The sequence below is a fragment of the Amorphotheca resinae genome, assembly GCF_003019875.1.
Source record: "Amorphotheca resinae ATCC 22711 unplaced genomic scaffold M430scaffold_11, whole genome shotgun sequence".
Taxonomy (NCBI): Eukaryota; Fungi; Ascomycota; class Leotiomycetes; order Helotiales; family Amorphothecaceae; genus Amorphotheca; species Amorphotheca resinae.
Window position 1 is genome coordinate 84,835 of NW_020194481.1, and position 26,476 is coordinate 111,310.

At 49.1% G+C, this 26,476-nt stretch overlaps 10 protein-coding genes across 10 annotated transcripts; 3 read left to right on the top strand and 7 right to left on the bottom strand.

Annotated features, from left to right (window-relative positions):
• The first annotated feature begins 690 nt into the window (after nt 1-690).
• On the top strand, nt 691-2,191 carry M430DRAFT_175163 (hypothetical protein). Its single transcript, XM_024863691.1, has 2 exons — nt 691-904; nt 971-2,191. Exon 2 carries the CDS (start codon nt 1,082-1,084, stop codon nt 2,177-2,179), a length of 1,098 nt encoding a protein of 365 aa, XP_024717672.1. The 5' UTR covers nt 691-904; nt 971-1,081; the 3' UTR covers nt 2,180-2,191.
• A 654-nt stretch (nt 2,192-2,845) lies between these two features.
• M430DRAFT_21858 (hypothetical protein) lies at nt 2,846-3,308 on the top strand (the record flags this gene model as incomplete). Its single annotated transcript, XM_024864581.1, has 2 exons — nt 2,846-2,993; nt 3,043-3,308. 2 exons carry the CDS (start codon nt 2,846-2,848, stop codon nt 3,306-3,308), a joined length of 414 nt encoding a protein of 137 aa, XP_024717673.1.
• A 654-nt stretch (nt 3,309-3,962) lies between these two features.
• On the bottom strand, nt 3,963-7,079 carry M430DRAFT_68980 (hypothetical protein). Its single transcript, XM_024869399.1, has 4 exons — nt 6,773-7,079; nt 5,302-6,697; nt 4,644-5,225; nt 3,963-4,579 (listed from the first exon to the last, which is right to left on the bottom strand). Exons 1-4 carry the CDS (start codon nt 6,926-6,928, stop codon nt 4,080-4,082), a joined length of 2,634 nt encoding a protein of 877 aa, XP_024717674.1. The 5' UTR covers nt 6,929-7,079; the 3' UTR covers nt 3,963-4,079.
• Nucleotides 7,080-7,486: 407 nt separating this feature from the next.
• M430DRAFT_30429 (hypothetical protein) lies at nt 7,487-8,279 on the bottom strand (the record flags this gene model as incomplete). The annotated part of the gene is made up of 3 exons (XM_024865947.1): nt 7,487-7,631; nt 7,927-8,114; nt 8,214-8,279. 3 exons carry the CDS (start codon nt 8,277-8,279, stop codon nt 7,487-7,489), a joined length of 399 nt encoding a protein of 132 aa, XP_024717675.1.
• Nucleotides 8,280-10,478: 2,199 nt separating this feature from the next.
• M430DRAFT_175197 (hypothetical protein) lies at nt 10,479-10,979 on the bottom strand. Its single transcript, XM_024863692.1, has one exon. It carries the CDS (start codon nt 10,964-10,966, stop codon nt 10,628-10,630), a length of 339 nt encoding a protein of 112 aa, XP_024717676.1. The 5' UTR covers nt 10,967-10,979; the 3' UTR covers nt 10,479-10,627.
• A 679-nt stretch (nt 10,980-11,658) lies between these two features.
• M430DRAFT_175200 (hypothetical protein) lies at nt 11,659-13,643 on the bottom strand. Its single transcript, XM_024863693.1, has 3 exons — nt 13,303-13,643; nt 11,837-13,248; nt 11,659-11,788 (listed from the first exon to the last, which is right to left on the bottom strand). The coding sequence occupies exons 1-3, from the start codon at nt 13,630-13,632 to the stop codon at nt 11,770-11,772; spliced, it is 1,761 nt and encodes a 586-aa protein (XP_024717677.1). The 5' UTR covers nt 13,633-13,643; the 3' UTR covers nt 11,659-11,769.
• A 280-nt stretch (nt 13,644-13,923) lies between these two features.
• On the bottom strand, nt 13,924-19,707 carry M430DRAFT_145352 (hypothetical protein). Its single transcript, XM_024862941.1, has 4 exons — nt 16,445-19,707; nt 15,687-16,397; nt 14,165-15,636; nt 13,924-14,112 (listed from the first exon to the last, which is right to left on the bottom strand). The coding sequence occupies exons 1-4, from the start codon at nt 19,472-19,474 to the stop codon at nt 14,004-14,006; spliced, it is 5,322 nt and encodes a 1,773-aa protein (XP_024717678.1). The 5' UTR covers nt 19,475-19,707; the 3' UTR covers nt 13,924-14,003.
• Nucleotides 19,708-20,211: 504 nt separating this feature from the next.
• M430DRAFT_36807 (hypothetical protein) lies at nt 20,212-21,214 on the bottom strand. The gene is made up of 2 exons (XM_024866999.1): nt 20,617-21,214; nt 20,212-20,536 (listed from the first exon to the last, which is right to left on the bottom strand). The coding sequence occupies exons 1-2, from the start codon at nt 20,769-20,771 to the stop codon at nt 20,461-20,463; spliced, it is 231 nt and encodes a 76-aa protein (XP_024717679.1). The 5' UTR covers nt 20,772-21,214; the 3' UTR covers nt 20,212-20,460.
• Nucleotides 21,215-23,050: 1,836 nt separating this feature from the next.
• Nucleotides 23,051-24,492, top strand: M430DRAFT_145354 (hypothetical protein). Its single transcript, XM_024862942.1, has 2 exons — nt 23,051-23,818; nt 23,880-24,492. The coding sequence occupies exons 1-2, from the start codon at nt 23,224-23,226 to the stop codon at nt 24,347-24,349; spliced, it is 1,065 nt and encodes a 354-aa protein (XP_024717680.1). The 5' UTR covers nt 23,051-23,223; the 3' UTR covers nt 24,350-24,492.
• A 488-nt stretch (nt 24,493-24,980) lies between these two features.
• M430DRAFT_53072 (hypothetical protein) lies at nt 24,981-26,247 on the bottom strand (the record flags this gene model as incomplete). The annotated part of the gene is made up of 2 exons (XM_024868346.1): nt 24,981-26,076; nt 26,126-26,247. The coding sequence occupies 2 exons, from the start codon at nt 26,245-26,247 to the stop codon at nt 24,981-24,983; spliced, it is 1,218 nt and encodes a 405-aa protein (XP_024717681.1).
• Nucleotides 26,248-26,476: the final 229 nt, after the last annotated feature.

Sequence of the window (26,476 nt, forward strand, 5' to 3'; positions counted from 1 at the left end):
AGTTGAGCTACGCAATCTCGAAACTGTCTGACTTTGAGCAGCCTGTCGTCCTCCTGGCTTCATTAATGAAAAATGTCCTGTCAATTGATCGTCTCTGTTGATATTATATGTCGAGGCGGAGGGCGCAGGACGAAGACACCATATCTCAAAGTCACGGGGGGTTTGCGTGACAGATTGATACAGGATCAGGTATTGAAGTGGAAGAATCTGTCAGGATCACCAGCAGCAAAGCCCCTGAAGGTGCCTACGCTACTGTAGCACCTAATGATAGGTCTTGCTGAGACATTCTCGAAATAATTCATGGGATTGCGCTGCGGCTGAATGCCTAGACGCCAAGGCCGCACCTTTTGTTACAACTTACATTATGTAATTTGGTCTAGCCTCATAGCGTTAGAGGAGGCTCAAAGAAAGCCCCGAATGAAGCTAGCCATTATCGCGCTAGCCCGGCGGTCCGCGCCAAGCCGAATCCTCCGTCAGATATGCAGATGATGATTGGCCGACACCCTTGGCCAAGTTGGTTGGTTATTTCGCTGCGCCTTTGGTCTTCTCAGCAGGAAATCTGTGTTATGATACCGGAATCTCGACACCTCCCAACTATCAAGTTTACGTGATCTCGCGCCGCCTTTACTTAGGCTGGCTCAGGCTCGGCTCAGGTCACGTGATGCTGCGGGAAAACAGCTCTTCCGGCTAAGGTAGTCCAGTCATCGTCATTGCATTGTTTGCCCGCAATACCACACATGAAGCGAATACGATACACCATCTCACCTGCTTCCTTTGCTACGGACTACACGCAAGCATTAAATTTTCTCTTGGTTTTTATTTTGCGCGACTTTGGCAAAGGATAACCTGCATCCTTCATCCATCACACTTTCTAACAAGAGGTAGTAAATCGGTTCCGTCATAGGTATGCGGTAATAGCAAAATCCGACTCGTGATAATCCAGTTTCTAACACCTCGAGCCGTTGTGCAGTCTAGGAATCGAGCTTCACGATTCAAAGGCCGAAACAAGACTCTAGGAAATATTCCCAAACATCAAGACCAGAGGAACATTAAGATTGGACAGACGATTTACGAGTCGACTATGGACGTATCACCACTCCTCTCACCAGAGGTCGTCGCAGAGTTGAGGGAGGACCTCAGACGAGACTGGCTCATAACAGAAAATGAAGAATATCGACTTGAGCTCGAGCAAATCTGGTCACCTCCCAATCCACTTCTCTACCCCGATCATAAAATGCTTGATAAAATGCTTGAACTCTACAGCATCGAGAATCCCCAAAAACGAGGCCATAAAATACCGTACATCGATACATGGAAGGAATACCTATTCTACAACAAAGCCACAGTATTCTACTGGACTCAGTCAGCAACCAACAGCATGGTCGGCCGTAATGGGCCGGTGATCCTAGGTGGTATCTGGAATGCTTGGTCCGATGCTCTGGGCAGAGAACCACAAATACAACTTGATGAATTCTTTGCTGTTCCCGTAAGCGTTAAGGAAGAATATGCAAAGACAGTCCCAGGGATACTACGAGTGCACGAGCACATTTTCGCTCAGGTTCGAAAGACGGTGGAAGAAAACAACAGAGCTAATGCCGTTATCAAATCGTGCAAGCCTTGGCCGGACCCAAGGTACTTCAAACTACTTTCGATTTGCGAAGCACTTATAGTAGTGTTCGACGAGTACAAGTCCGTGGCCGCTGAGAAGCACGCAGACGGCTTCCGTCACTACGACGACGTTGCCCAGAACCAGAGCATCATATTGGCCCGAACGGGTCACGAAAATGGACTTAGCGCACCTATTAGCTTCGAGTCTTTGAAGGATAAAGCCTTACCTCTCGCAAGAAGTGAAGACATGGGAACCATTGATGTTATTCGAAACCCTTTGCAAGTTGGCGTCCATTTTGTGGCTAACCTTCTATTACGTGAAGAAGCCGCATTTCCAGAATCCGCGATGGCAGCACCTCATATATCGAGGGAAGCAGACCATCCGTTTATGAAGTGGGAGAGAGAAGCGCAAGATTATGGAGAAGAACAATTAGCGCGTGCACAGGCACGAGGCAAGATCGAACCATTTACAACAGTAGCAGCTGTGAAGAAGGCCGTGCTGCTCCACAGGCTTGGCATATATCCCCCAGAAACCTATGATCCGTATCCTTTTAAGCTTGGTTGGATCTGAGATTCATGCCACCCTGACTGCATCCTACGGCTCTTGCGAATAGGGATCGAAACTGGTCCCGACGGGAAGTAAGCTTACTTTTTCCAATTTTAGCCGGCGGCAGTCGTAGCCGAGGAGCCCATCTTTACCTCCACATTGCTGATCCCCCGCTTGGCCGAATCCTCCAACACGTTTTCTGTCAGCATTCAGCATTGCGGCTGTTTCAACCTCGACTGCAATCTTACTGCTTCGAGTCTGGGACACTTGGCGGGTCGACGATAATAGGTGACGACTCAATAGCACGGATAGAAAGGATTGACATGTTGGGGCCCCAAGACCTTGGCAACTCGGCTCAGTTCAGCACTGCAGTAGGGCCAAGAAGCGAAGGACTCTGCTCATACACTGACTGAGCCCCGTGTATTCTGTGAATAGAATCAAATCCTGAAGATGGGCTCAGCTTTGTTCCTCTGATGATATTCTCAAATCCTGAAGAGACTGGCAAGTGCGCTCTCAGTTCTCGAGTCATCGCAGAAATATATAAAGAGGCCATAAACCCTCCACAATGTTTCCTTCATCATCATCCACATCATCCACAAAAACAACACCTTCTAACAATCTCCAATACTTCCAACTTTTTCAACTTTTTCAGACTCCCTTTAACAACTTTCAAATCCACCAACCGCAAACATGCAATTCACCACCGCTCTCGTTACCGCCGTCGCTGCTTTCGCTATGGTTCAGCCCATCGCAGCAGGTGGCGTCGTAAAAACCATCTTCGGCAAGCGTTCCATGATCCGAGGAGAATCCAATGTCTTCGAGCGTACCGCTCCCCCTGGTGAGCATCCCCATCTCCTCACCCTCAAGCAGCAACTGATCTTCCACAGCACCCGCTAACGACATCGACAACCCCGTCGCCATCTGCTTTGAGCAAGGTCACAGCACCACGATCCACGTCAAGTCGGTCGGCAAAGACGCATGGACCGTCACCAACGTCCCCGAAGGCTGCCTGCAGCTCGCCCAACACGTCTCCGGCACCAACAACCCCCAGATCGGCAAGGTCGTCGTCAACGCCGACAAGTCTGTCACCATCTCGGACCTGCCTGCTGATGAGGTCGACGAGTTCAGGACCTGGGCCGCTGGCCACCCATAGATTTGAGTTTGCTTGCGTCTGGGTGTTCTGAAACTTGACGTTTGTTTGTACATTTAGCTTTGTTTTGGGGGTTCTTTCAGGTCATACAAAAACTAGGGGGTATAGCGTTGCATTTTTCTTTCTGTTTTGAATTTGTGACTTTGGGAAAAGTTTTGCTTTTGGTGTTTTTTTTCGGGGGGGGGTCTTTGGCTTGTAGGTATCAGGGGCTGCTGTAGAGTTATCTCAAGCAAGCTCTCAACAACAACATTCTTTCTCTCTTAAGGATTCCATCCAGTCTTACTCGTGACTTTTTATTTCTTCTCTTTTCTCGACCTTTCATTTCATCTACCTACCTACTTTAGCTTTAACTAGGTAACTGTATTCTAGTAAAAAGGTTTAATATTAAAATAAACGTAAATTGCCCTATGTAATATTACCTTTAATAGTAGTATGTCTACCTTGGTATATAGGTGCGTTACTACTAGGTAGTAGGTACCTAAGTTACTATTTATTTATCAGACCACAGACAGTATTGCAATACTATACTAAAAAGTTGTGCGGGGCAGTAAGAAGTAAATATTAAAAGAAAAACACAGGGCCTATAGCTCCATGTTTTTTCATCCTCTAGCATACCTAAATCTCAGCATCACGTCTCGACGACGACGGGGGCCAACTCGTAATCCTTAACTCCTATGCTACGCTGATATTCGACTTTACCCGGAAGCAGATGTTTGATCCAGACGCCAATCTGCTCACTTCCCGACTCTCTACTCTGTCTTTCCCCTTTGGGACTCACTTGGTCAAGCTGCTCCTCCCTTCGCCTTCTTTCCGCACTACCTTACGCGGCAAGACCTCTACTTTCCTACTCAACAACTCTCTCAGCTCCGGAGTGATCACTTGTGGTTTCGGAGTCTCGTCATCTGCCTCCTCGCTCTTTCTCCCTTGATCACTCTTCCTCTTCCCTTTGCCCTTGTCAGCGACTTTCCCTGACCCATTTGCACCGCCACTCCTTGAACTGGTCCCCCCACTGTTCGTTCCGCTAGCAGTCACGGTATCAGTACCACTCGTATTTGCTAATGCTGAGGCTGAAGATGGGGAGCCGGGGGTACTTGACGAAGGTAAAGAGCTGATCGAGGGGGAAGAGTAACCGGCAGGTTGGCGATGGCGCAGTGTCGGCGCGGGGAAGTTGGATTTCTTATCAATGGCCTCGACCGTTCTCTGAAAGCGGCGGAAGAGAGCTTCTGCACGGACCAGGGTCGATTCGAGGTCTATCGAATTAGAGAGTTCGTTGACTGTTTCGTTGATTAGTAAACCACCTCATGGCAGTAAGGAAGAGGCAGAGCAAAGCATGCTTACCGTATTTCAGTACTTCATCAAAATGCTTCAGGTGGTCCATGATGACCGTTCGGTGCTTTTCTAAGATCGCCAAAGCAATGAAAAGGTGAAAATTCGAACTGAGATAGTCGGTCCACAACCCCTCCCATAACCTCAGCACGTCTAACCATTCAAACTCACGTTTGTACCATACGAGCAACATCCTGAAAAAGAAGAAAAAGTTCGTACTATCCGCACTCTGCAAATGTAGATATAACTTCGGGTCCATCAACTGCACCAACTGATCCAGTGTGAGGAGCTGCTTGCGCATCCCGCTCTGATCGCGGAGGAAATTTCGCTCCATACGATCCATGAAATGCTGGAAGCCCCAGAAGGCGGCGGCATCGTCTTGCATCACGGCATAGATGGGGGCAAGCAGATCAGACATGCCTTGTACGTAACCGAGTTCGCGGTTGTACTCGTTATAAGTGAGGAGCATGTCTTTCAGCTGCTCCAGATGAACATTAGTGCCCGCATCAGCAAAAGGCGATGACGGATCTGGGTGTGGCGTATCTTCGCCCGCGAAGAGGGGGATTGTGCGATCTGTTCTATGCACGTCCTTTTCTATTGTCGAGACCCCAAGGAATGGGAGTTGTTAGTCTATACTGACTTCTTTGGCAGGGGAATGGGGAGTATGTACCGATCCGGCCTCTCTGCTCGCGCCACCATTCGCCTTCTTCCCCATCACCACCGAGGTCAACAAGGCGATCCCACCAAGCACCTTTTAGTTTCACGTATTCGTCACGCAAGCTCGCCATCTCTGCTTTTCGCTCGTCCCGGGACGAGTGCCAATCATAGACACCGAGCAGGAACAGCCATGCTTCTTTCCGAACACCATCCTCAACATCAAGGCCACCGTGGAAGATTCTCTCCTTGACTTCATCGACTGTGACTTGCAGGATCCCAGTCTTCTGGTCAAAGTAACTATTCCACTCCTTCAAAGTGACCGTCTTCCTCAGCTCCTTCAGAGACAGCTGTCCCATCTCCGTATCCAGCAGCTCGAAATCCCCAACATCGGTCTCCTCCATCTCAAGCACATCTCTTGCCGTCCAAATCCTCTGGTTGCGATCCCGCTCGCTCTGCTCCGCGATGCCCATCGCCCACCTCGCCAAGTAGATCCTAGCACTGTCAAACTCATCCTGGAGCGTCTGTACCTCTGGGTTTCTGAGCAGCCTCCTAACCTGCGGTGGTATCTTCGGGTTATCGATTACGGAATCCGCAGTCCTTCTCGTAAATGTCGTGACCCTGCTGAACTTCTCAAGTAAATTCCAGCCGGTCTCTTTCACGAATTTCGTCACTGGGTCCATTCCTGGTCCTCTTTGGAGCGGACTTCCTGCAGGGCCAGCCCCTCCACCCACTCGCGACCCGGCACTACTCGCCTTTGGTGCTACTGCATCCGTGGTAAGTTTCCCCCCAAAGGCCTCCTTATCCTCCGCACTCGGCTCCACAAGATATATGTTCGGCTCCGCGCCGCTCCTCTCGATCGTCACATAGCGTTTCAACCATCGCAATACCTCGTCACCTCCCCAGAACATCTGTCCATCGGCACCGAAGGGGTCGAAAGATTCCCTGGTCCGCTTCTTCTTCTGCAGGATCGTAGATTGGCATTCGTTATCGTGGAAGAATAACGGGGGGAAGCTGTCCCCCGCGCGGGTGTTTATGATGAGGCTCCCATACCACCAGCCCAAATTCGGCGGCCGGATCAACAAGCTGTAGATGGTCGACACCGGGATGGCGAAGGCATAAGGCCCAATGGAGCCGGGATACGCAGTTGAAGTAGGAGGGGGAGGCACAAGGTATGACTGCTTGGGCGGCGAATCTCCGTCAGATAGATCAACCTTCACGTATGTATCTAGAGCATCGCCGAGAGAGCTTTCGGGGAGCCATGCGAGCAGGAGGGAGGCGGCGATTCTAGATTTCGAGGTCGTGGAGGAGGAAGAGGAGACGGGACGAGAGTCGGGAGTAGGCTTTTGTTGGAGGAGGGCAATATACCCGGGTATGTTGTCCTTCGCTGAAGGGCTGGGGTGAATGTATACCTGGAGGGTAATGGGTGTTAGTATATTGATGATCCCGTATGAGTATGTATTCTGCGGATTCGAAGGGAAACCTGCCTTGCTTTTCGAATACAAGAGTTTGACTCCCCGACCGGTACTTGTATGGGTAATGGTATTATATTCGCCCTCCTCGTCGTCGCTCAGCGCATAGAAGCTGCTTGTCGGCGATGGGGGTCTGGCGGGGCCAGAAGACGACAACGACGACGACGTCATTGTCGGGGGTATTCGAGCGGTCGACGCTGGGGTGCTTTGATAGTAAGAAGGTATGTTCTTGAAGGTTTTGATGCTCTCGTAAAAGAGCGTTCCCCGGGAGAAATCAGAGCATTTTGTCTTTGGAGTTGCGGAGTTGCAGAGTTGATATAGTTATGTCGTCGGTATCGCGATAGCAGCGCTTGTCAAATGACGCGGATGTTGCGTGGCGGGGCAAAAGATGCGGGTCCCGTGATGGAAGGCAGCCACAAGTTACAACCGAGAGACATCTTTTGCCCCTTTATATCTATCTATTTATTTATTTATCTATTGATTCATTTATTTATATGTATTTTTATATACATCAATCCATATGCGTATTTGTTGCACCGCTTCATCCTTGCCTTGCTTCGATCATGGGTCTATAGCAGTAATGCAAAGAATCAAAGATCCCCAAGATCAAAGAATCCCTTTTTCCATCATCTTTTCAGCTTCGTCCCTCATGCTGACCGTTCCTTTTGAGTCCTCCTTCAACATTGGATACTATATATACTCACGAAACAGGAATAGTAAGTAAAAGCCCTAAGATACCCATACTAATTCCCGGGCGCGGATGTAGCGGGACCGTTCATTACGGGCATTACGAGATGTAGCAGTTGTAAGTAAAGCATCATCAATCATAAAGAGGGGTACAAAGTAGTAGATATACATGCCCATGAAGATAATCCTTCAGGATTCGGGAGCAGCTTGATACTCTTGCAGGCTTCGAGGCTGTTGGCTGCTCTGACACATTCTCGATTGCTTTCGTTCATGGTGTTGATGATGGTCTGGTGTTGATGTGAGATTCGCCGTGTGCTGATGGGGACGGGGTGTTGACCTCTGCTGTTGTCATCTACAAGGAGGATCCTCGACCGTCTTGGAATATCGAGAGTTCGTGTAGTGGATCTTGGGGACTTTCCACCGTCTGGTTGATGCTCGGGTCGGTCTCTGGCAGACTTCGAGCCACTCGTAGATATACCTACCCATCGCGTCGTTCTCGACCGGGCCCCCGAATCGATGTCCAGCTCCTATTTCCACTGGCATCGGGCACCTTTTCAGAGGCGAGAGCTGACAATCCTCCAACATCCTTCGCCGTCCTTGTCGGCCGGGACGGTCCGGTCCGAGTAGGGAATTCGGCAGTTGCAGCGTCTCCAAATAAAGCATTAAGAACCTGCAAAGAAATTGAAGTTCTTATTTACCTCTACATATAGGGCGAGGAGACTACGTATGCGAAAAGTCAGGAATTCTAGTGCTTGTACGAACAACGTACATACGCACTGCAGGCGAGCCGAGATCGGGTGGTTATATATATATCGAGGTTTGACCCAGAATCCATGTATAAGGATGATCAAACTGCTAATGAAAGATGATATCGAGGATGTCTTGCTAGGTTGTTGATGAATAGCCTAGCAATTTGTAGTCGAAATGAAACCACGGCACCGTAATTAAAGAAAGCAAGCATCAAGAGACCCCATCAAGCTCAATGGCGTCATGAGACTAATGATAAAGCTGAAGGATGAGAAGTAGAAAAATAGAAAAATAGAAAGAGAATGGAACACGGATGAATTATATCGAAAGCGCCTTGGATCAAGATATCTTGACTGCGTACTTTGTTCGCATCGAGAAAGAAGAATAGTTGTCATGGTGTAATGCCACCAACATAACAATCCCTTCAAAAAGAAAACAAGAATTCATCTCCCCGATATTATAAATCAGAAGATAAAAAACGAGTAAAAAAATAAACCAACCGACACCTGTGTGATTCGAACACACGCTCCCGAAGGAAATGCCTGAATGCTTTGACTCTCGACAATAGCAGGGCATCGCGTTAACCACTCCGCCAAAGTGCCAATTCGATATTAACCGTGGCAGATAAAAGACCACATATTCTTCCCTCGAGGAGGAGCTGGGAAAAAGAAGAGGAATCAGAGATGCAAATAAAAATAGGAAAGAAGATGCAAAAGATAAATCCGACACCTGTGTGATTCGAACACACGCTCCCGAAGGAAATGCCTGGATGCTTTGCTCGAGACAATAGCAGGGCATCGCGTTAACCACTCCGCCAAAGTGCCTTGTTTTTTTCGCGCTGTGCTGGTTGTGGCGAAAACTGCTTACTAGATCTCAAGAGTAGGAACCTAGGGTTCAAAAAAAAAAAATATTTTCAAGTTCATTCATTCATGATCATTCAAAATAAAATGGGAAGAATGAATAGAAGAAAATGCAAAAGGAGAGAAGGCCGAAAGCGCTCAGGGACTCGATGGGAAGGAATGACGCAGGGCCCAAAAAGCAAAAAGAAGATCAAAAATCAAAAATTTTTACTTCCTTTTTCCCGCACAGGTTAAAAAGGATGATCAAAGATATTAATTATCAATCAGAAAGAAAGGGCAAAAAGAAAGAAATCGACACCTGTGTGATTCGAACACACGCTCCCGAAGGAAATGCCTGAGATGCTTTGTCAGAAACAATAGCAGGGCATCGCGTTAACCACTCCGCCAAAGTGCCTGATTATGTGGCTTGGTGTTGAAAATTCTTCGCTTACTTTATTATATAAGGATATCTCCCGCTAGTCGCCACTAGATCGCATAGACCAGGTACATCAAGAGGAAGTTTTACTCTACTCCATCTCTCACCTTATTGTAAGGAAAGAAAATAGGTGGTCTGGGTCTAGATATCTATTTGATTTCTTGAATGATATTGTTTTTGTTAATATATCTCAGGGCTTCTCTCTCTGTCCCGAGATAGATACTCCCTCTCTCACCTCTCTACCCATCACATCACACATCTCCAAAGTAAAAGACAAATAAATAAATCAAAAGATCAATTAATCAATTAACAAAAGCAACTCAACTCCCACCAATAATCCCCATCCCCATCTCCAGGCCCCAAAACCCCCCTCTCCCGAAACCAAATTCCATCCCGGTCCTCAGGGGTATAGATAGACCCAACAAATCGGTGCTCCGTAAGCGAACACCCCCCCTTGACCCAGAAACCATCACCGCCCTAAGATCTCACTCTCTCGCACTCTCGGTTTCGGCCACTCTTACACGCATAGATACATATGTACTTAACACAGCCCTACCCGAGCGATCTCACTCACATGCATCATGATGCATGTAACCTAAGGTATGACGCATAAATTCTTCGGCATTGCCGCGTGGGAAAGTGAGATCAGATGCAGATGCAGTAAACGTTCGGACCGATGACGATCGATGAGTCTGGACGATTTAAGAGATTGATTTATAAGAAAGAAGATGGATGGGGTTTCTTTATAAGCATATGGAATGGGATGGAATTGTTCATGTGTTAAGGTAAGGTAAGGTGTTATCTTGTGAATTGTGAATTATACGATGGAAAGAAGGAAGGAAATTCATATTCTATCAAAGGTACCTAGACACAAAGTCGCGCACCTCTATTATCTGAACCACAAGGTATCTACCTTATCTTACTGTACTTATACCTGTACCTGTTATACAGTACCACCTCATATATTATCTATCCACCTATCTATTTCTTCATTTATTTATTTATTTATAACCCCCCCCCCCTCCCCCACGAGCCCGCCAGCCACACCCCCCTGTCCTAATTGTCCGCCCCATCGTGGCGCATACGAGAGACTTCGCATTCGCATTCGCATTCAGCCCTATCCCCTTCCCCTTCCTCTTCCCCTGGTACCTCTCTCACTTCTCACCTCGCATCGCATCGCGCTTCGTAACAAACACGACACATTAAATTGCTTACTGTATACACGGCGGGATGACGGATGGATGATGGATGCCTGGGGCGAGAGAGAGAGATGTGATGTGATGTGATGTCGGTGGATGTTGGTGGATGTGTAATGAGTGAGAGTGAGAGTGAGAGTGAGAGAGGGAGACAGTCAGACCGAGAGGCTGAGGGTTTGATCTGTCTAGATGAATGAGCAAGCAAAGCGAATAAGGAAGGTAGGGAAATAGGTACAATGAGGTAAGGTAAGGTAAGGTAAGGTAAGGTAAGGTAAGCACTGGCTCGTGGAGGCTCGTGGCTCATGGCTCATGGCTCGAGGATATATATAAATATATATATATATCTCTCTCTTCAATCCAACGTCTTCTTTCTTCCCATCATTCCCATCTATCTAGCACCTCATAATCTAATAGCAACAGCCAACTCTATCCATCACCCACCATTCTACATTCCATCAACCAACAATCCACATCTCCCACAATCCACAAACCACACCATGCAATTACACGCACGCCTCACGAACCAAGGCCGCGGCGCCTACAACGGACCAAACACGACCTCGCAAGATGAGGACGACGAGCGCTCGTGCTCGCTCCTGAATTTCGGGCGTCGGGGGTACAACACGCCTCGGCCGAATCTGGGACCAGCCGAGGAAGAGGGGGAAGAGGAGGACGGACGACGCGGGTATAATTAGAGTCGTTCGTCCTCTTCAGAAAGAAAGCTGGTTTCGCTCCTCTTCGGCATTCGGTTTTGCGGTTTCTGGAAGGCCGCTTGATCAAGTCTTTTGGGGATGCGAGCGGTCTTGAGAGGTTTTGACGAGTTTCCAACGTGGTATTGTCGGAGAGTGCAAGGTGATCGGTATGCGGAGGGGACGTCAGACGCATCGAGCCGAGTACGGACAAGCAATTTCAGTGCATAGCGAGGAGTTTTCTGGTAGGATGTGAGAAGAGGCTTGGTTTGGGTGTAGAAGGCTTCGGCAGTGGTCGTGGGAATAGATCTCTTTTCATTTCGTACGTTGGTTGGTTGTTTCATGACGGTTGACATAGACATAGGCATAGATAGACTGGGCATAGAATAGAATAATGGAAGCAATCCCACTCCTTCCTTCACTTGCCGACACAGAATCTATTTTATGATTAGTTACGACTTCTCGTGAGAGGGAGAGGGACGCACTTCTCGAACACTACTCCCAACACCTCTTCCACATCACCAGCTTCCCCACGTCCCGTGATCCGCGAGAGGCAGTTGGCGGCGGAACGGAGATGTTCGGCCGCGAGGACGATGTCGCATTCCCCGCCCTCCGGGTCAGATCGAGCCTCAGCGATGAATTCGAGCAGGTGTTCGGAGCATGCGGACAGTAATTGACGTTGACGTTCTGTGACTCCGAGGAGATCTTCCATATCGGTAGGGAGGGCCGTCATGTTTTTGAACAGCGCGACCAGCTGGTCAACAAAGTAGTTGATACGTCCCGGATCGTGGGTTGCGCGATTCGACTGTGCCTCTTTGCACGATATTGTAATAACGGGCATATCCTGCTTTAGTGCCCCTTGGAATTCGGCCATGAGAGAGGAGAGTACCTCCGATGGAACGGAATCGCTCTTGTTGACCACAACAAGTGACTGGGAAGCCCCCGCAGCAATCGCCAATGTTTCCATATCATAGCGGATCGACCAGCCTGCACCCGAATCTGTCGGTTCGACGGAAGCTATGGCGATGATCACATCAGATTCGCCTGCTTTCGCCTTTGCCCGTCTGATTCCCTCCTGCTCGATAGCCCCAATCACCGAATCCGACCCCAGACTCTGTTCGGGGTGCGTTCTGAGACCAGCCGTGTCGGCAAATGTGCACAGGTAGCCCCTGATATCAAGGCTGACTTCAACAATATCCCTGGTTGTTCCCGCTTCTTGGCTAACAATCGACGCCTCTCTTCCCACGATCTGGTTCAATAAAGAGCTCTTCCCAGCATTCGGAGGCCCAAGCAGCGAAATCCGGATCCCCTTCTTCAATAATTCTCCTCGATGACTAGCAGCTTCATGAGATGCGATAGACTTGAGCATCGCCTCTACTTGAGCCGCGACATTCGTCAGCAGCTCTGCCGGGGATTCGTCAAAATGCTGATCCTCGGAAAAGTCAATCAGAGCCTCCAGCTCCCCCCGCGCATACAGAAGTTGCTGTCGCCATCCCTCGTACGTGCGACCCAGCTCTCCAGAATTTCCTCGCACAGCAGCGCGTCGTTGCTGCTCGGTTTCCGCGGACAATGTATCGCTCAATGCCTCCACCTGTGCTAGATCCAACCGGTCGTTTTGAAAGGCCCGCCGCGTGAATTCGCCCGGTTCCGCATAGCGGATAGGCGTCATGGATGGGCAGCGCGGGATGGCAGATAGAACGGCCTTCACGGTTGCGGGCCCGCCGTGGATATGGAGCTCCAGCATCTCCTCGCCGGTGACCGTTTTGGGCGCTGGGAAATAGAGGACCAACGCGTCGGAGTCGAGGACTTCGGACGGGGTTGAGGGGTCGTAGAGCGTCCGTAAAGAGGCATACCGAGCTTTAGGAATCGGCCTGGAAGGACAAAGACTTTTATATATCTTTGCTTGTTAACATATTAACATAGCTAAGGAGGAGGGGCTTGCGAAGCGTACATCGAGACAAGAAGGCCCGGAAATGCGGACGATCGCTATTCCTGCTCTACCAGGAGCCGTCGAAACGGCGTAGATCGTGTCATCAACAAATGAAAAAGACTCTTGAGGTTCAGCATGAAAGCATGATCGCTGTAGAAGTGCTGGACATGTTGAGAGAATGGGAGACGGGCCAGAACTCCCAGCCAGGATCAGGGAACAAGCCCTGCGAAATGCAATTGGAAGCCCAGACCGCCGTGGAAAGACATTCCGCGTGTGTATTCTAGCTCTGGACAAAGCATTTCGGACCATTGACTCGGAATTGCTGGACACAGAGCATCTGTGAATTTGCATCTACGAAGGACATCGAGTACATTTCAGTCGCGAGAAATTCGGTCTCGACTTCACGTGAGCACGTGACTGTCGCTTCGCATCGCCCCCTTTGCATCGACTTAAACATGCGCAGTTCAACGACGAGGTCTTCAGTCTCCTCACATCTACACATACTTGAATATGTATCTACTGGATCGATACGCCAATTACCTTGGCACGTCTTTGCAAATGCCCCAAAGCAATAGGGAAAATAAATTAAATACTATTATTGCAAAGGGGAGTCTGAAGACCTGATAATCTATTTGCAAATCTCTCCCATCTAATGCATACAAACACAACTCCAACCCCGAACGCAAGCTATGCAGAACAAGCCAGCACAAGAAGCAACAATCCTAGTCCAACAAACTGACATCTTCGACCTGTCGCCTCGCGGGCGCTGCGGTCATGTACGAGGTTGCTTTCGCCATCATCTTGGGGAAGTAGTTGGAGACGAGCATCTCGCTAGAAAGCAGTTAGCATCCACCAGAAGATATAGGAGAGTATAGATACGTACGTATAGAAGCTATGGTCGGCGCTATGCGCCTTGACCAGATTATGAGCTAATTCGTGTGCTATCACAACCCACCAGTACGAAATCGCCTCGACCTTGCCTTCTCCCACTCCAATCCTCCTCTGATGCAATTGTGCGTAGAATCTGAAGTTGCAGAATATGCTCCCGTTGGAATTGAATGCAATTGTGCCGCCACTCTCGTCGTAGAAGATATGCAGTGCTTTCCTCGGTAAGGTATACACGTCCGCTACTTCGTATATGAGGGAAGCAAAGGCGTTTAAAGCGGAGGAGTTTTGGGTCAAGAAGTCGGTGGTCGAGGAGAGAGTCTTGGAGACGAAGATGCGCATCCCATTTGCGGAGTCCGCGAGGAAAGTGATGTTCGATTCAGGCGTGGAATCACAGTATGAGGCCTGTTCTTTGATTTGCTGCGTAGTTGGAGGTGAGAAAAGGGTTGAGGAGTCGTAGGCACGAGAGCTTTGGATTGCGTTTAGGAGATTTTGTTGTACAGCTGCAGGAGAGGAAACTTGTTCCGTGCCACCACCTGCCTTGCCACCAGCAGACTTAGTAACAGCACCATTGTTCGCGTTTGCTTCGTCATAGGTGGGTGGTGGTGTGGAGTCCGGATGGTCACCGCCAAGGAAGCTCTGAAGTTGTTGTTGAACTTCGCCACTGCTATTAATGCCAAGTCGGCGAGTCAGACCAGAAAACAAACCTCTGGTACGTCTCCTATCCTCTGGAGGAGAGTCTGACCCGAAGGAACCAGGCATTTTTGGCTGCGGAGATTGTTCACGATCCTCACGAGCAGGAGCACTTTCAACCAAGGCTTGCCGTTTCCACTCCTCTTCTTGCTCTTTGATCTGTGCCTGCTCAGCTGCAAGTTGCTTTTTACGCTCTTCCTCTGCTATTCGTTGCTCTGCTGCTTTAGCTCGTAGAATACGTTCTACATTGTATCCACGGGAGCGCAATTGCAACAGGTTGAGATTGAGGAAGGTCTCGAAGGTGAGGTATGATTGCTGAGTTGGACGCTCAAGCAGTAACTTACAGACCGCTTGGCTGATCTGATAGGTATCATAATTTCCAACGGTAATGTAGAGTGTCCAGCCCTTGTGCCGTTCACTCGAAATTGCTGCTGATCGTTTTTCTGTATGCGACAGAGAATGACCGGTAAGAGAACGGCGTAGAGATATAGAGCTGACGTTCTGCACCGAAAGGTTCTTATCCAACCAGCGACTGTCATGCTTTATGTTATCTCGAGCAGACTCGTGAAGGAATAGCTTTGATCGCTCGAGAACGTGTTGGCGGAGTTTCACAGCTGACGTTTGCTTCTCGCTTGGTGAGCCGAGTCGAAGATCCTCTTGAACAAGGCTTCCAAGTGGAGATGACCCAAGTGCAATATAGAAGTCTTCTAACTTGTCCTCCATCGGCGCACACACGAGAGAACCTTTGAACAATCGGTAGCTTGTATAATCATCAACCTGTTGAAGGTTATTAAAGTGACACCGTGGAGGATGGATAGTATACTCACAATCACAATCTGACTTGGCATAGCTAACTGGTATTGCTTGATGGGCGCCTCTTCGAGGTCATCATCAGCCATGAACTCTTCGTGGGACACTGAAAACTTTTCCGACTTCTCCCTGTTGCTAGACTCTTCATTTACTGATTTCCGACTCTCGGTATTTCCAGCAATCTCAATCGACCCTAGAAGAAATTTCGAGGCCTTCATCCGTTTCCAGAGGACCTTATCTCTCTTCAACGTAGCAACTTCATCCGCTAAGCTCCTCAGCATAGCCAGATATTTCTCGGGACTTTGCAGAATGCCCAGCAGACGAGCCGGTTCGTTGCATGCAAAGGCTGCGAGCTCCAGTTTGGTCGGTTCGAATTTAGAGCCACATTTCAGCAAGAACGCATTGGCTTCGTTACCGAAATCCACGAAGTCAAAGATCTCATTATATAGAGTTGAGCTCCCCAGGTAACTTTGTCTGGGAGTTATGTGTTTCACAGCTCCAAGACCTTTGCCCTTCTCATCCACGAACCCATTTTCAGTCGTTCGTTGAGATATAACAGGTACGATGCGAGCATCGGCAAGCTTAGACACGTTGTTCTGTCCAATTTCACCGAGTCGACCGGAAAAATACCCGAAGAGTATTGATGCTTCTCGCGTAGATTGAGGTGGTTTCGCGATGAGTCTGTTGACACATTCGGTAATAGGTGGATCGACGGCAACGCCGAATTTCTGATACAAGGTTAGAAATTGACATAGTAGCATTTGTATTCACTCACACTAGCATGGTTGTGTAGCTCTCTCTTCAGGATATTGAACCCAAGGACAGCACATTTCTCGTTCGTGAAGCACTCGGCGGGCGAAACTAAGCGACTCCCATCCCCTTGTAACGGCAGGAATGGTTTAGTTGTGGAAAAGACATCAAAAGCATCATAATGATTGATATTATGATTCGCAATGAAGTATACCATGGCCCTATTTCTCAGTTCTACTTCACCCGATGCCATCATATCAATCAACTCTGGAACAGAGGGATATGCTCTGAGACCGAGCATAGTCAAAAAGCGGCCTTCCACAGACCCAGGTCGATAGTTGTTGAGTTGGCCAGGCCAATGGAGAAGAGGCAGCCGGAGGTTGCGGAGAGTCTCTTTAGGCTCGAAGAGCTCAGAAACTCTGTATAGTTTAGCAGTTGCAAGCGTATTTTCTTGACCTCTTGGACCGGCTTCAGCAGGACAGATCCGTGAATTCTTCAATTTTTTCAAGTCTTCGGCTGGGATGTCATCTTTAACAGATGCCAGGTATTTTATCACCTCCATGTGACGTTTATTAGTTGAAATCTCACCTTCCTTGGCATCTGGGGCGGGAGTGAGCAGACGACTGAAAATGGTTTCAAGATCAACCGTCTTTCGGACTCCGATAGCCGCGAGAAATTTCTCCTTCACACCGGGGCATGAAGTAACGGTTGGAAGGTCGTCGAAGAGCTTGACGCTAGGGAAGAAGGCATCTCCCGGCTGCTTCATACCGGACGTGGTGGGAACCACGGTGATATATCGCAGTAACTCCACAACTGTCGTTTTCGAGCTTTGACTTAAAGTATCCCATGACTTGGATAGGATAGCAAGGATTTGGGCAGCGAACCGGACGGAGGCAGTAAGACTCTGAGAGGCATCTCTAGTATTATTCGTTTCTATCAAGAAACGGAGCCAAGGAACGATTTCGAGAGGCTCCCATCCCAAAGCTTGGAGCTCGTTACTCGATGACTGACGAGTAAATTGGAAAGGTATCGTGCTCGGTGGAGTTGGTACTTCTGCCGGTATCTTATTGACGTTCAGGTAATTCTTTATGCTTCCCAGAGCAATGACACCACCCTGGTCCTCTTCGCCCACTGTCGCAACGGCAACCTCCATCAAGGAGTTTATTGTCGGTCCATCAATATCTCCAGTGATTGCTTTTCGGCCGGCCCAACCAATGAACTGGATGAGTTGACTCTTATTCAAAGCCTTCGCTTCCAACTCCTGCTTGACATCGCTTATTGTAATGTCCGTAATCAACCCAAACTCCTTGAGTTTATTCACGAATCCCTCTTCCACCAGGGCCTCCGGCACCACGGGAATTCCTTCGACGAAACCGCTTAGATCTTCCTTGGCGAGCCGGACATTGGTGGTTGGGAGCACGCCTCGGGTACTGTAGACTTCTATGAAGGGTTTTTTATAAGCCGTCCAGAAAGCTTCCTCGATGATATGCGACACTTGCGAGCTGGGGGTAGAATCTCCAAACGTAAATGTCCTGAGTATGTGTAATGCTTCGGGCATGAATTCTGCAATTTGTTCCTTCTTGACCTTGGTTCCATGGCCAGCCAGTTCTGCGGCACGCTTGACTTTTTCAGAGAGGTCTGCCATCTCATTTGCAAACGCCAATCTAGCCATAATGCCCGCAACTCGGAGCATCTCAATGTTCCAAGTCCTGACCCATCTAGCATTCAGGTCGATGGACTCTCGTTCAACCGTGGGAATGACTGATGGGGCCGAGAGGTGCATGCCTGCTCCAGTGGTCTGATGCGTGGGAAAGCCAATAAAGATACGACCTCCTGGCTTCTTGCTTGGAAGAACCGAACTGAAAATATCTACGGCCTTGGACACAGCACTCTCTTTGGCAGAGGCTGCTGTCTCATCATATGAAGACGTGAGAATCGCGAGCTTTGTGGTCTTCGGAGGGGGCTTCTTTGTAGCGCGTTCTAGTTCAGAGGCGAATGATGCAGAGACGGATGTTCTGACCACTGCAGTTGTGACCCGTAAGAAAACATGTGCAGTCGTCAAGGCTGTCAGATCTTCGAGAACCACCTCCTGTAAAGCCTGCGCTTCCCGCATTGCTTTAGTCTTCAGTTGTGTATGACTAGAACTTGAAGTGAGTCTCGAAAAGAACGATCTCAAAGATGGCACATCAGTAGAATTGCTCCCGTAGCCACTGTCATAGGTTCCTGGTTTTGGAACTGTGAGTGAAGGTTTCCAGCCGACAACGTTCATAAAAGTCGCGTCCATCTGCACACTCTCGCGATCCATACTCCTAACCTGCATCAACCCTTCCTTTGTCTTCGTTTCAACATCTCGGGCGATAGGGACCTCGACACTGGGAGCGGCTTTCTTTTGGAGCGATATAATCTTCCAATCGTCTACCCAGAGTTCAATGTTCTGCAATGCTACAAAAGTTAAACTCGTCGCCAGGAATTGTGAGATTGACAGGAGATTCGGCATTGGGGTAGTCGTGTTTCTGTAATCAAGGACGAAACTTGTATTGGGGTTGGCCTCCTCTGCAGGTATCTGTAGCTTTCTGGTAAAGAGCGAATTGCCCTTCCAGTAAAAGGCCATAGCTTGATCTCCCGAGCTAACAAAAGGCTCTTCGCAGTCTGCAAACACACTGTAGAACCCTACACCAAAAGCCCCTATCTTTGTCTCGTCCGGATTTCCCTCCGCTATCCTCTTCAACCTCGCCCAGTCGTTGACCCCAAACGGCAGTCCATCATTTGATACCAACAATCTCCTCAGTGTATGGTGCAGAAGAACATGTTTCAGGACTTCCGACTGATTTGTCGTGTTCGAGAGGGGGACCGAGGCTGAGGGAAGAGTCTCGAACTTGATCGTGACGGTCGTCGCTTGGGCATCGGCAGCATTCTGCAGCAGTTCTCGCAGTGTTGTCCATTCTCCTGAATATCTGGCGAGGACTTTGTCTATGAGGGCGCGGGTGTTGACCGTGACGGCCTCCTCGTCGTCTCCGTCCCGCAGAGCTGCGGCTCTGAGCTTTGTGAAGTCCATGCCCTCGGGGCCACTGTGTCGTCACCGTCTTACCCAGTCTACCCCGACTCCTCGATGCTTTCAAGAAGCTATGGAATCTCGATATGTCGAGGTAGGGATGGCCGAGGACTGCGTATGAGAATGATTGGACCTTGGAAGACCTAAGGCACAGTCGAGGCTGACGAGGCTGTGAATATCGCCTATTAGGCTATTACTCGGTAGGTAGGAGGGAACGAGTCTAGGTATTATGGCAGCTGAAGCTTCAAGCACATGCGTGGGATGAAAGATCTGAACCCGCAGAAGAGAAAGACAAAGAAAATTTGACAAAAATCTAGTATAGAAAAGAGTCTATTCTCTGATGGAGGTATCAAGAGGTATCGAAGTCTCGCGGGTTCGAGGACAATGAGCTGAGCCTCACTACGGCGGACGGGAAATGGGACGGGCCGTATTCCTTCGTCATCAAGGGTCTGCACGTGACCTCATCCAGTGTTGACCCATGGGTAAGGTATCTATTCTACCTGGTATATTCTAAAATGGGTGTCCTGTGCAGGACTCGACGTCATATTTCTCTTCACATATAAAGACCGTCAACATGGATGCTTCGTACATAGAACGCCTTACATGCCATTTCCCTTTTACCCTGAAATCCCGCGGGGATTAAGCGAGCATCTGGAATCGGATAACCGTCGGCTTCTTTCCAGTCACCACAACACAACACCTCGAAACCATGATATCCTCATAACTCATAACGAAATTCTGCTCATTGTTGATCACCAAGCACTGTAAGAGACTAATCTGGGTCACCGACAATGCTTTCTTTTCCTATCTAAACACTCCTAAAACTCCTTTCAAAACATGCTATGCAATGCAGTGCAATGCCGAACCATGGTTCCTCTCCCAAGTATGGACACCGAGAGATTCGCGTTCCAAACAATTGTTTCTTCCACTATTATTGAATCGAAGTTTCGTCATTATATCCCACTACCGTGGTGCTCCTTTCCATGACCTCAATGAACATGACCGTTCATGATCGCTGCGACTACTAAAGGCCATCCGGCGAAGATTGCCACACAACCCAAATCCCTAAAGAGCAAAAGCCAATCAGCACTTGTCCATTCCATTCATCACGTCTTCGCTGTTCATTTATCTGGTAGAGGACTTACGCTAGAGCGGTACCAGCCACGCGTTGAATATGCGTATTCCAATCAGCTGGAGCTGGCTTTTGGGTCACAGGATAGCGTTGGAAGGGATGTGCTTCGGCGGCTCGGGCAAGAGCGCGGACTTTGGACAGGACGGAGAAGGCGCGGGTACCCGACATTCTTTCTGATTTGTTTTGTGTGCTTGAGTTGGGAGAGAAGAGAGATCTTATGATAGGATTGAGCAATCGAGCAGAGGGTTTCTTCTTCGAGTTTGTGGCTTGAGATGCGAGGTATATATGGAGTGTAGGTCTCTATATCAGAGCTTGCGTTTTGATGGCGTTATAGTGAGGAGGATCGTGTTTTTTGAACCGTTGAGTTGCGTATCTATGGATGAAGAGAAGGGAAAGACATGATCTTTGCGATGGAATATATAGGTATGTCCTACGGTGTCTGCGCCTACCTTTTCCGTTGTCTACCTACCTTTCCCGTTGTCTACCTACCATTCCCGCGGCCTGCGTACCTTTTCCACTGAGGAATCGAACAATCACGCCGTACGCCTGACTCGGTACCGCTCTCGAGAGCATGATTATTGATCTGGCCACGTGAAGAGAAAGATCAGGATATTTTGACATAAACGGCGAATGGAAGTTGATGGAAAAGCCAATGAGAAATCAAAAAACGGTCAGCAATCAAAGCCCGCCAGGGCAGACACCGCGAGTGGTACGTTGGAGGCAAAGAGTTGTGGTCTGACATCCCAAGAAGCGACCTCAGGCTCTCCGGGTGTCTCCGCCTCCGGGGTTTTTGGGGTAGAACAGCGTCAGGCCACGGAGCATTTTCTTACGGAGTAGAAACCTTATTAACACGTCAGTGGCGCACTGCTTATACGGTTGAATTCTTCTCCCGTTCAGTGGTTCACTGACGGTACGAGCTTTTCCGGTGTTCACTAATCAGCGAGGTCTCGTTTCGATTGCCGCTCGGGTTTCGAACCGCTATGCAACTGCGTTGGACTGACAACTTCGACTCGAAGACATCATAAGATACAATTCCTAGGATGAGCTTGACCCCTTGCGTATGCAATTTATTTTTAACCGCAGACTGACAGGGGTATATATCCATTTGGTTCCTATAACCGCTTTATCGCCTGACTTCTCCCCTTTTCCCCCAGCAACACCGATACATGCATAAACATCAGGTCCCATGGTCACTGATCCTCTTACTCTCATCCACGACATGACTCTCCAGATTCCCGAACTCGGAATTTCATTGTGTGCGACACCGCCATCTCACAACGACGGCTTCTCCCTCCCGTTGGTCTTGACTTTTAAGCGGAGAGCTACCACTACTTACCACAATAACCTCCACTAACAATAATGCCCCCCTACTGGTGTTTTCTGCACCGGCTGAAGTTGTTCAGCTCCTGTTTCCCTTGAACTCCGAACATACTCCTCAACACTCTCCATCCTGATCGTGTTGCATTTTGTTACATGGTGCACGTTCTTCAGCCGTCCCAGCGATGATGAGCACAGAAAGATGCTCAGAGGAAACGGCTGCTAGTTCGAGTCCAGCTTCCGGATAGCGAATTGCAAGGTTTTCTCGCCGTCCAGTGTCGACGAAGATGCGTGTATAAGGTAGGCTTCTTTAATCATCGCGAGGTCTAATCTTGAGAATCTCAGTAGATACCTGTTATGTATCACTAACAGTCCCCTTTCTCCTCTCAATTCCTACAAAACAGACAAATCTTTTTCAGAAATTCATAAAAACATTCTAGACTTGGTGGCAGGAAAGATGAATCAGTTTGATAATGCATACAAAAGTGGGAGGTAGTGCCATTCGGGATCCCACGGTTACAGTACAGTATCACTTGCTCGCTGTTACAGAGGAATAGGCAGCGTATCTTAGAGATACAACTTCACATTAAAAGAACTCGATATCAGAAAATCGTAGTGAGGTGCATTCAAGTATCCACGTGACCATCCCTTGGCCATTTGACTGTCCTAATATTAGTCCGTGACAGTTAGAGCATCATGACCGAATGTTTTTTTTCTCTTTCGACTATATATATGTTAAATCGGTCAATTGTAAAGGGGCAGTCTTGACTTAGGGACTGTCTCTTTGAAAAGAATGCCTAGGTAGGGAACACTCGGGGATAGTCAAAGGATTGTCCGAGGACCATCGAAATGCCTTATAGCCCTCCTAAGGTAATTCGATGAGACAGACTACTTGAGGTTTCTGGCTCTAAAACCCTATAATGTATCATTCTAGATTCTTATCCTATTAATCTCTTTTATCCCATTACCTGGGAGATGCTTTTCTGGCTAGAATACTAGAATCTGATACTAGGTGCGCCTTGGGCAGGACTGGCCACCGTACAACCACCACTTCTGATCGGACTCCGTTCCCTCTCCCTTACCAATCGACACTGATGATAAGGGCTTCAAGATGGTGGGTATGGCGGCCGTTTTAATTGCTCAATTATCACGGCCGTTTTAATCTTTCAGTTATCACGGCCGTCTCTTCTGTTTCCCTACGCTCTTCTCCTTGCACAATTTCCTTTCTGTCATTCCTGCAGTTGCAATTGCATAGCATCAAAGTAAGGCATTTGCTTCCCTTCCCCCCCATTCATCACTCACAATGTCTCTCCCCACCACCATCAAGCAATGGGTAACGGCCCAAGATGGCCTCGACAACCTGACCCTCACCACCGCGCCTTTGCCCACCGCCGGGCCCGGCGAGGTGCTCGTCAAGATCACCGCCGTCTCCATCAACTACCGCGACACCGAGGTAGCGATGGGTCTCTACAACCACCACAAGGCTACCGGCGGGCCGGCCTTTACTCTCGTTCCCTGCAGCGACATGTGCGGCACCGTGGTCTCGTCCAATTCCTCTCTGTGGAAGCCAGGAGACCGCGTCCTGAGTATTTTCAACCAGACGCATCTGAAGGGCCAGCTCAAGGCGCATCACATGAAGAGTGGGCTGGGCCTGCCGACGCCGGGCGTCTTGACGCAGTATAGGACCTTTCCTGAATATGGAATTGTGAAGGCGCCGAGTTATCTACCGGATGTGGAGGCGGCGACCCTCCCCGTCGCGAGCCTCACGGCATGGATGGCAATCAATGGGATGAGACCTTTGGGACAGGCGGGCGGGAAGGGGGAGACAGTCCTGATCCAGGGGACGGGCGGGGTATCTATCGCCGGTTTACAGATTGCGAAAGCCAGTGGGGCGGAAGGTAAGCAAGCCCTCGCTCATGCGATTATTCCATGGGATATGCGCTTACTTTTCGAGAACAGTAATCATCACCTCCTCTTCGGACGCCAAGCTCGAACAAGCGAAGAAACTGGGCGCGGATAAGACCATCAACTACCGTACGATTCCCGATTGGGACCAGGAAGTCCTGAAGATGACGGACGACGAGGGCGTGGATATCATATTTGAGAACGGAGGCGCGTCCACCCTGCGCAAGTCCTTCGACTGCGTCGCCTTCGGCGGCCTCATCAACAGCATAGGCTATCTCGGCGGGAAGCAGGACCCGCCCGGAGATCGCACCAACACGAACGTCCTGGCGCTGAAACGAAACGTCACGCTGAAAGGGCTGCTGAACGGCCCGCGGGACAGGCTGGAAGAGATGCTGGCGTTCTATGAAGAGCATAAGATCACGCCTGTGGTGGACAAGGTGTTCAAGTTCGAGGAGGCGAAGGAGGCCCTGAAATACTTGTTCCAGGGCGGCCATTTTGGAAAGGTCGTCATTAAGCTTGATTGATTGAGCGAGGGGCATAGGACATCTTATCGATCTACCTATATCTTGCTTCTATGTAGGTACATAGGTAGGAATCTGAGAACACCATCTATCTATCCGTCTATACATAAGGGACCTAGGTATATATATGTACATATATCTCACACCCACCCATCCACCCTTCCTCAACCATACCTATATCAGAAATCCTCACCAGCTACCAATCAATAATTTGATATACCCCTCAGATATTCAATATGTTACCTTACCTTACCTTACCTCACCTTAGGCCATAAACACCCCCCTTGTGGGAGTAGGGACCTGGTTTAACCGACGATTAGCTAAGGTAAGGTAAGGTAGGTAGGTAATTATTTCAGCCTGTCAGCACGTCGGTCGTTCGATGTGTAACAAAAGTTTAGAGGCGGAGAGTGGATGGAGGATTAGCTTAGCTTACCTTAGCTTTACATGGGCTTCGTCCGAGCTCCCTTAGGTAAGGTAAGGTATGGTTATGATATGAAGGATTCTACTTCTTCTTGTCTTGTCATGGGGGATGGTATAGATTTTCATAAGGTAAGGTAGGTATGGTATGGTATGGTATAATATATTCTTCAATCATCTATATCTACCTGAAAACACCCCCACTCTCAAACAATTGCTAAACAGCCTCCTCTTCGTCCTCGCTCTCACTCTCGCCCGGACGCTGCATCTCCACCTCCCCAGCCAGCATCCTCTTCCACTGCTCGGCGAACTCCCGCAGCGCGCTCTCGCCGCCCAGACTCGCGTCCACGACGTCCTTGGGCAGCTTGTGAGCGCTATACTGCGGCGTGCTGAAACTGTACGCTTCGGGATCGTCCTTGCGCACGAGTCGGAATTCCGGGCGCCAGATCTCTTCCACGCCCGCCTCCTCGTCCTGGGTATCCTCGTCGGAGCTCGCGGTTGGAATTTCAGGCTCGTTGGAGGAGGACGGGGTGCCGAGGAGGGGTTTGGGGAGGGGAAGCGTGAGGAGTTCGAGCCAGGAGAATAAGAGGGGGTCGGTGCGGGGCGCCCATGGGTTGATGTCCATCAGGCGCACTTTGTCGTATGGTTCGGGGATGTAGACGTCGAAGACGAAATCTCCTTCCGGGAATGTGTCCTTCAGCGTATTATCGAAATACGTCAATATGGTATCCCTCAACTTATCCACCATCGGGAACAAGAAGGCGAAATGATTGAGATCCCGTTGGCAGATCCCTACTACTGTCCTCTCTCTTACGAAACAGCGGAATTCGCAAGAGGGGTTGACTTTGAAGTATTTTCGTAGCACCAAAACGAATTTGATATCCTGCTGCGTGATCGTGGTGTCCGTATCGGGATCCGTGTCGTCAAACGCATGTTCCAAATCATGCGTGATGAAATCCGAGCTCTTCAGCAATAAGTAGATATCATTCGCCGTTGCACACTCCATTGAGTTCTTCTTCATCAATATCCATGTTGCGTCTTTTGGAGCAGACCAATTCAGTTTTGGTGCTACCACGCCGCCCAGTTCCTTGATGGCGTCTTTAATTTGTTGATGAGTGTCAGAGAATGAGAGAGAAGGGTCGGGGTCTGGGTCTTCATCCCAGCCATCCGAAGTGCTTGTATCATTGTAGGTTGATTCTGGAGGAAATGTGGGTGTTTCGGAGGGCGGGAGGACGATGCCGTCTTCGCGGAGGTAGTTGAGGAAGGATTGAGAAAGGGGTATGATTCGCGATTTGAGGGCAGAGGACCGGTATCTATGAGACCTGTCAGTATGTCAAGTAGATATATCCCCTGAACACGTACTTTGGGTGCCAGTAATCGTAAGAACAGTGCAGAATATGCGATTTGGTGACAGGTTTGAAAGGAAGTCTGGTGAGAGGCTCGGGCTCTGATTGTGGCCCGGCTACTGAATCTGCCGCTGGCATTTTGAACTATATGATAGAACTTTCTGGGAACAAGACAGTAATAATATGCGCGCAGAATATGATCTTCTGTTCAAGTATCCCAAGGAGTGTGAGCCGCCCAGAAAAGAAGATTCAGATTCAAGGAGGGGCAATTTCGATGACCAATAAATACTGCCGCCACTATTTTCACCGCCTTTGGTTTTCCAGCCAGGGTCTATCGAGCCGCCTTCAGCCTTCCTCGAACCTCATC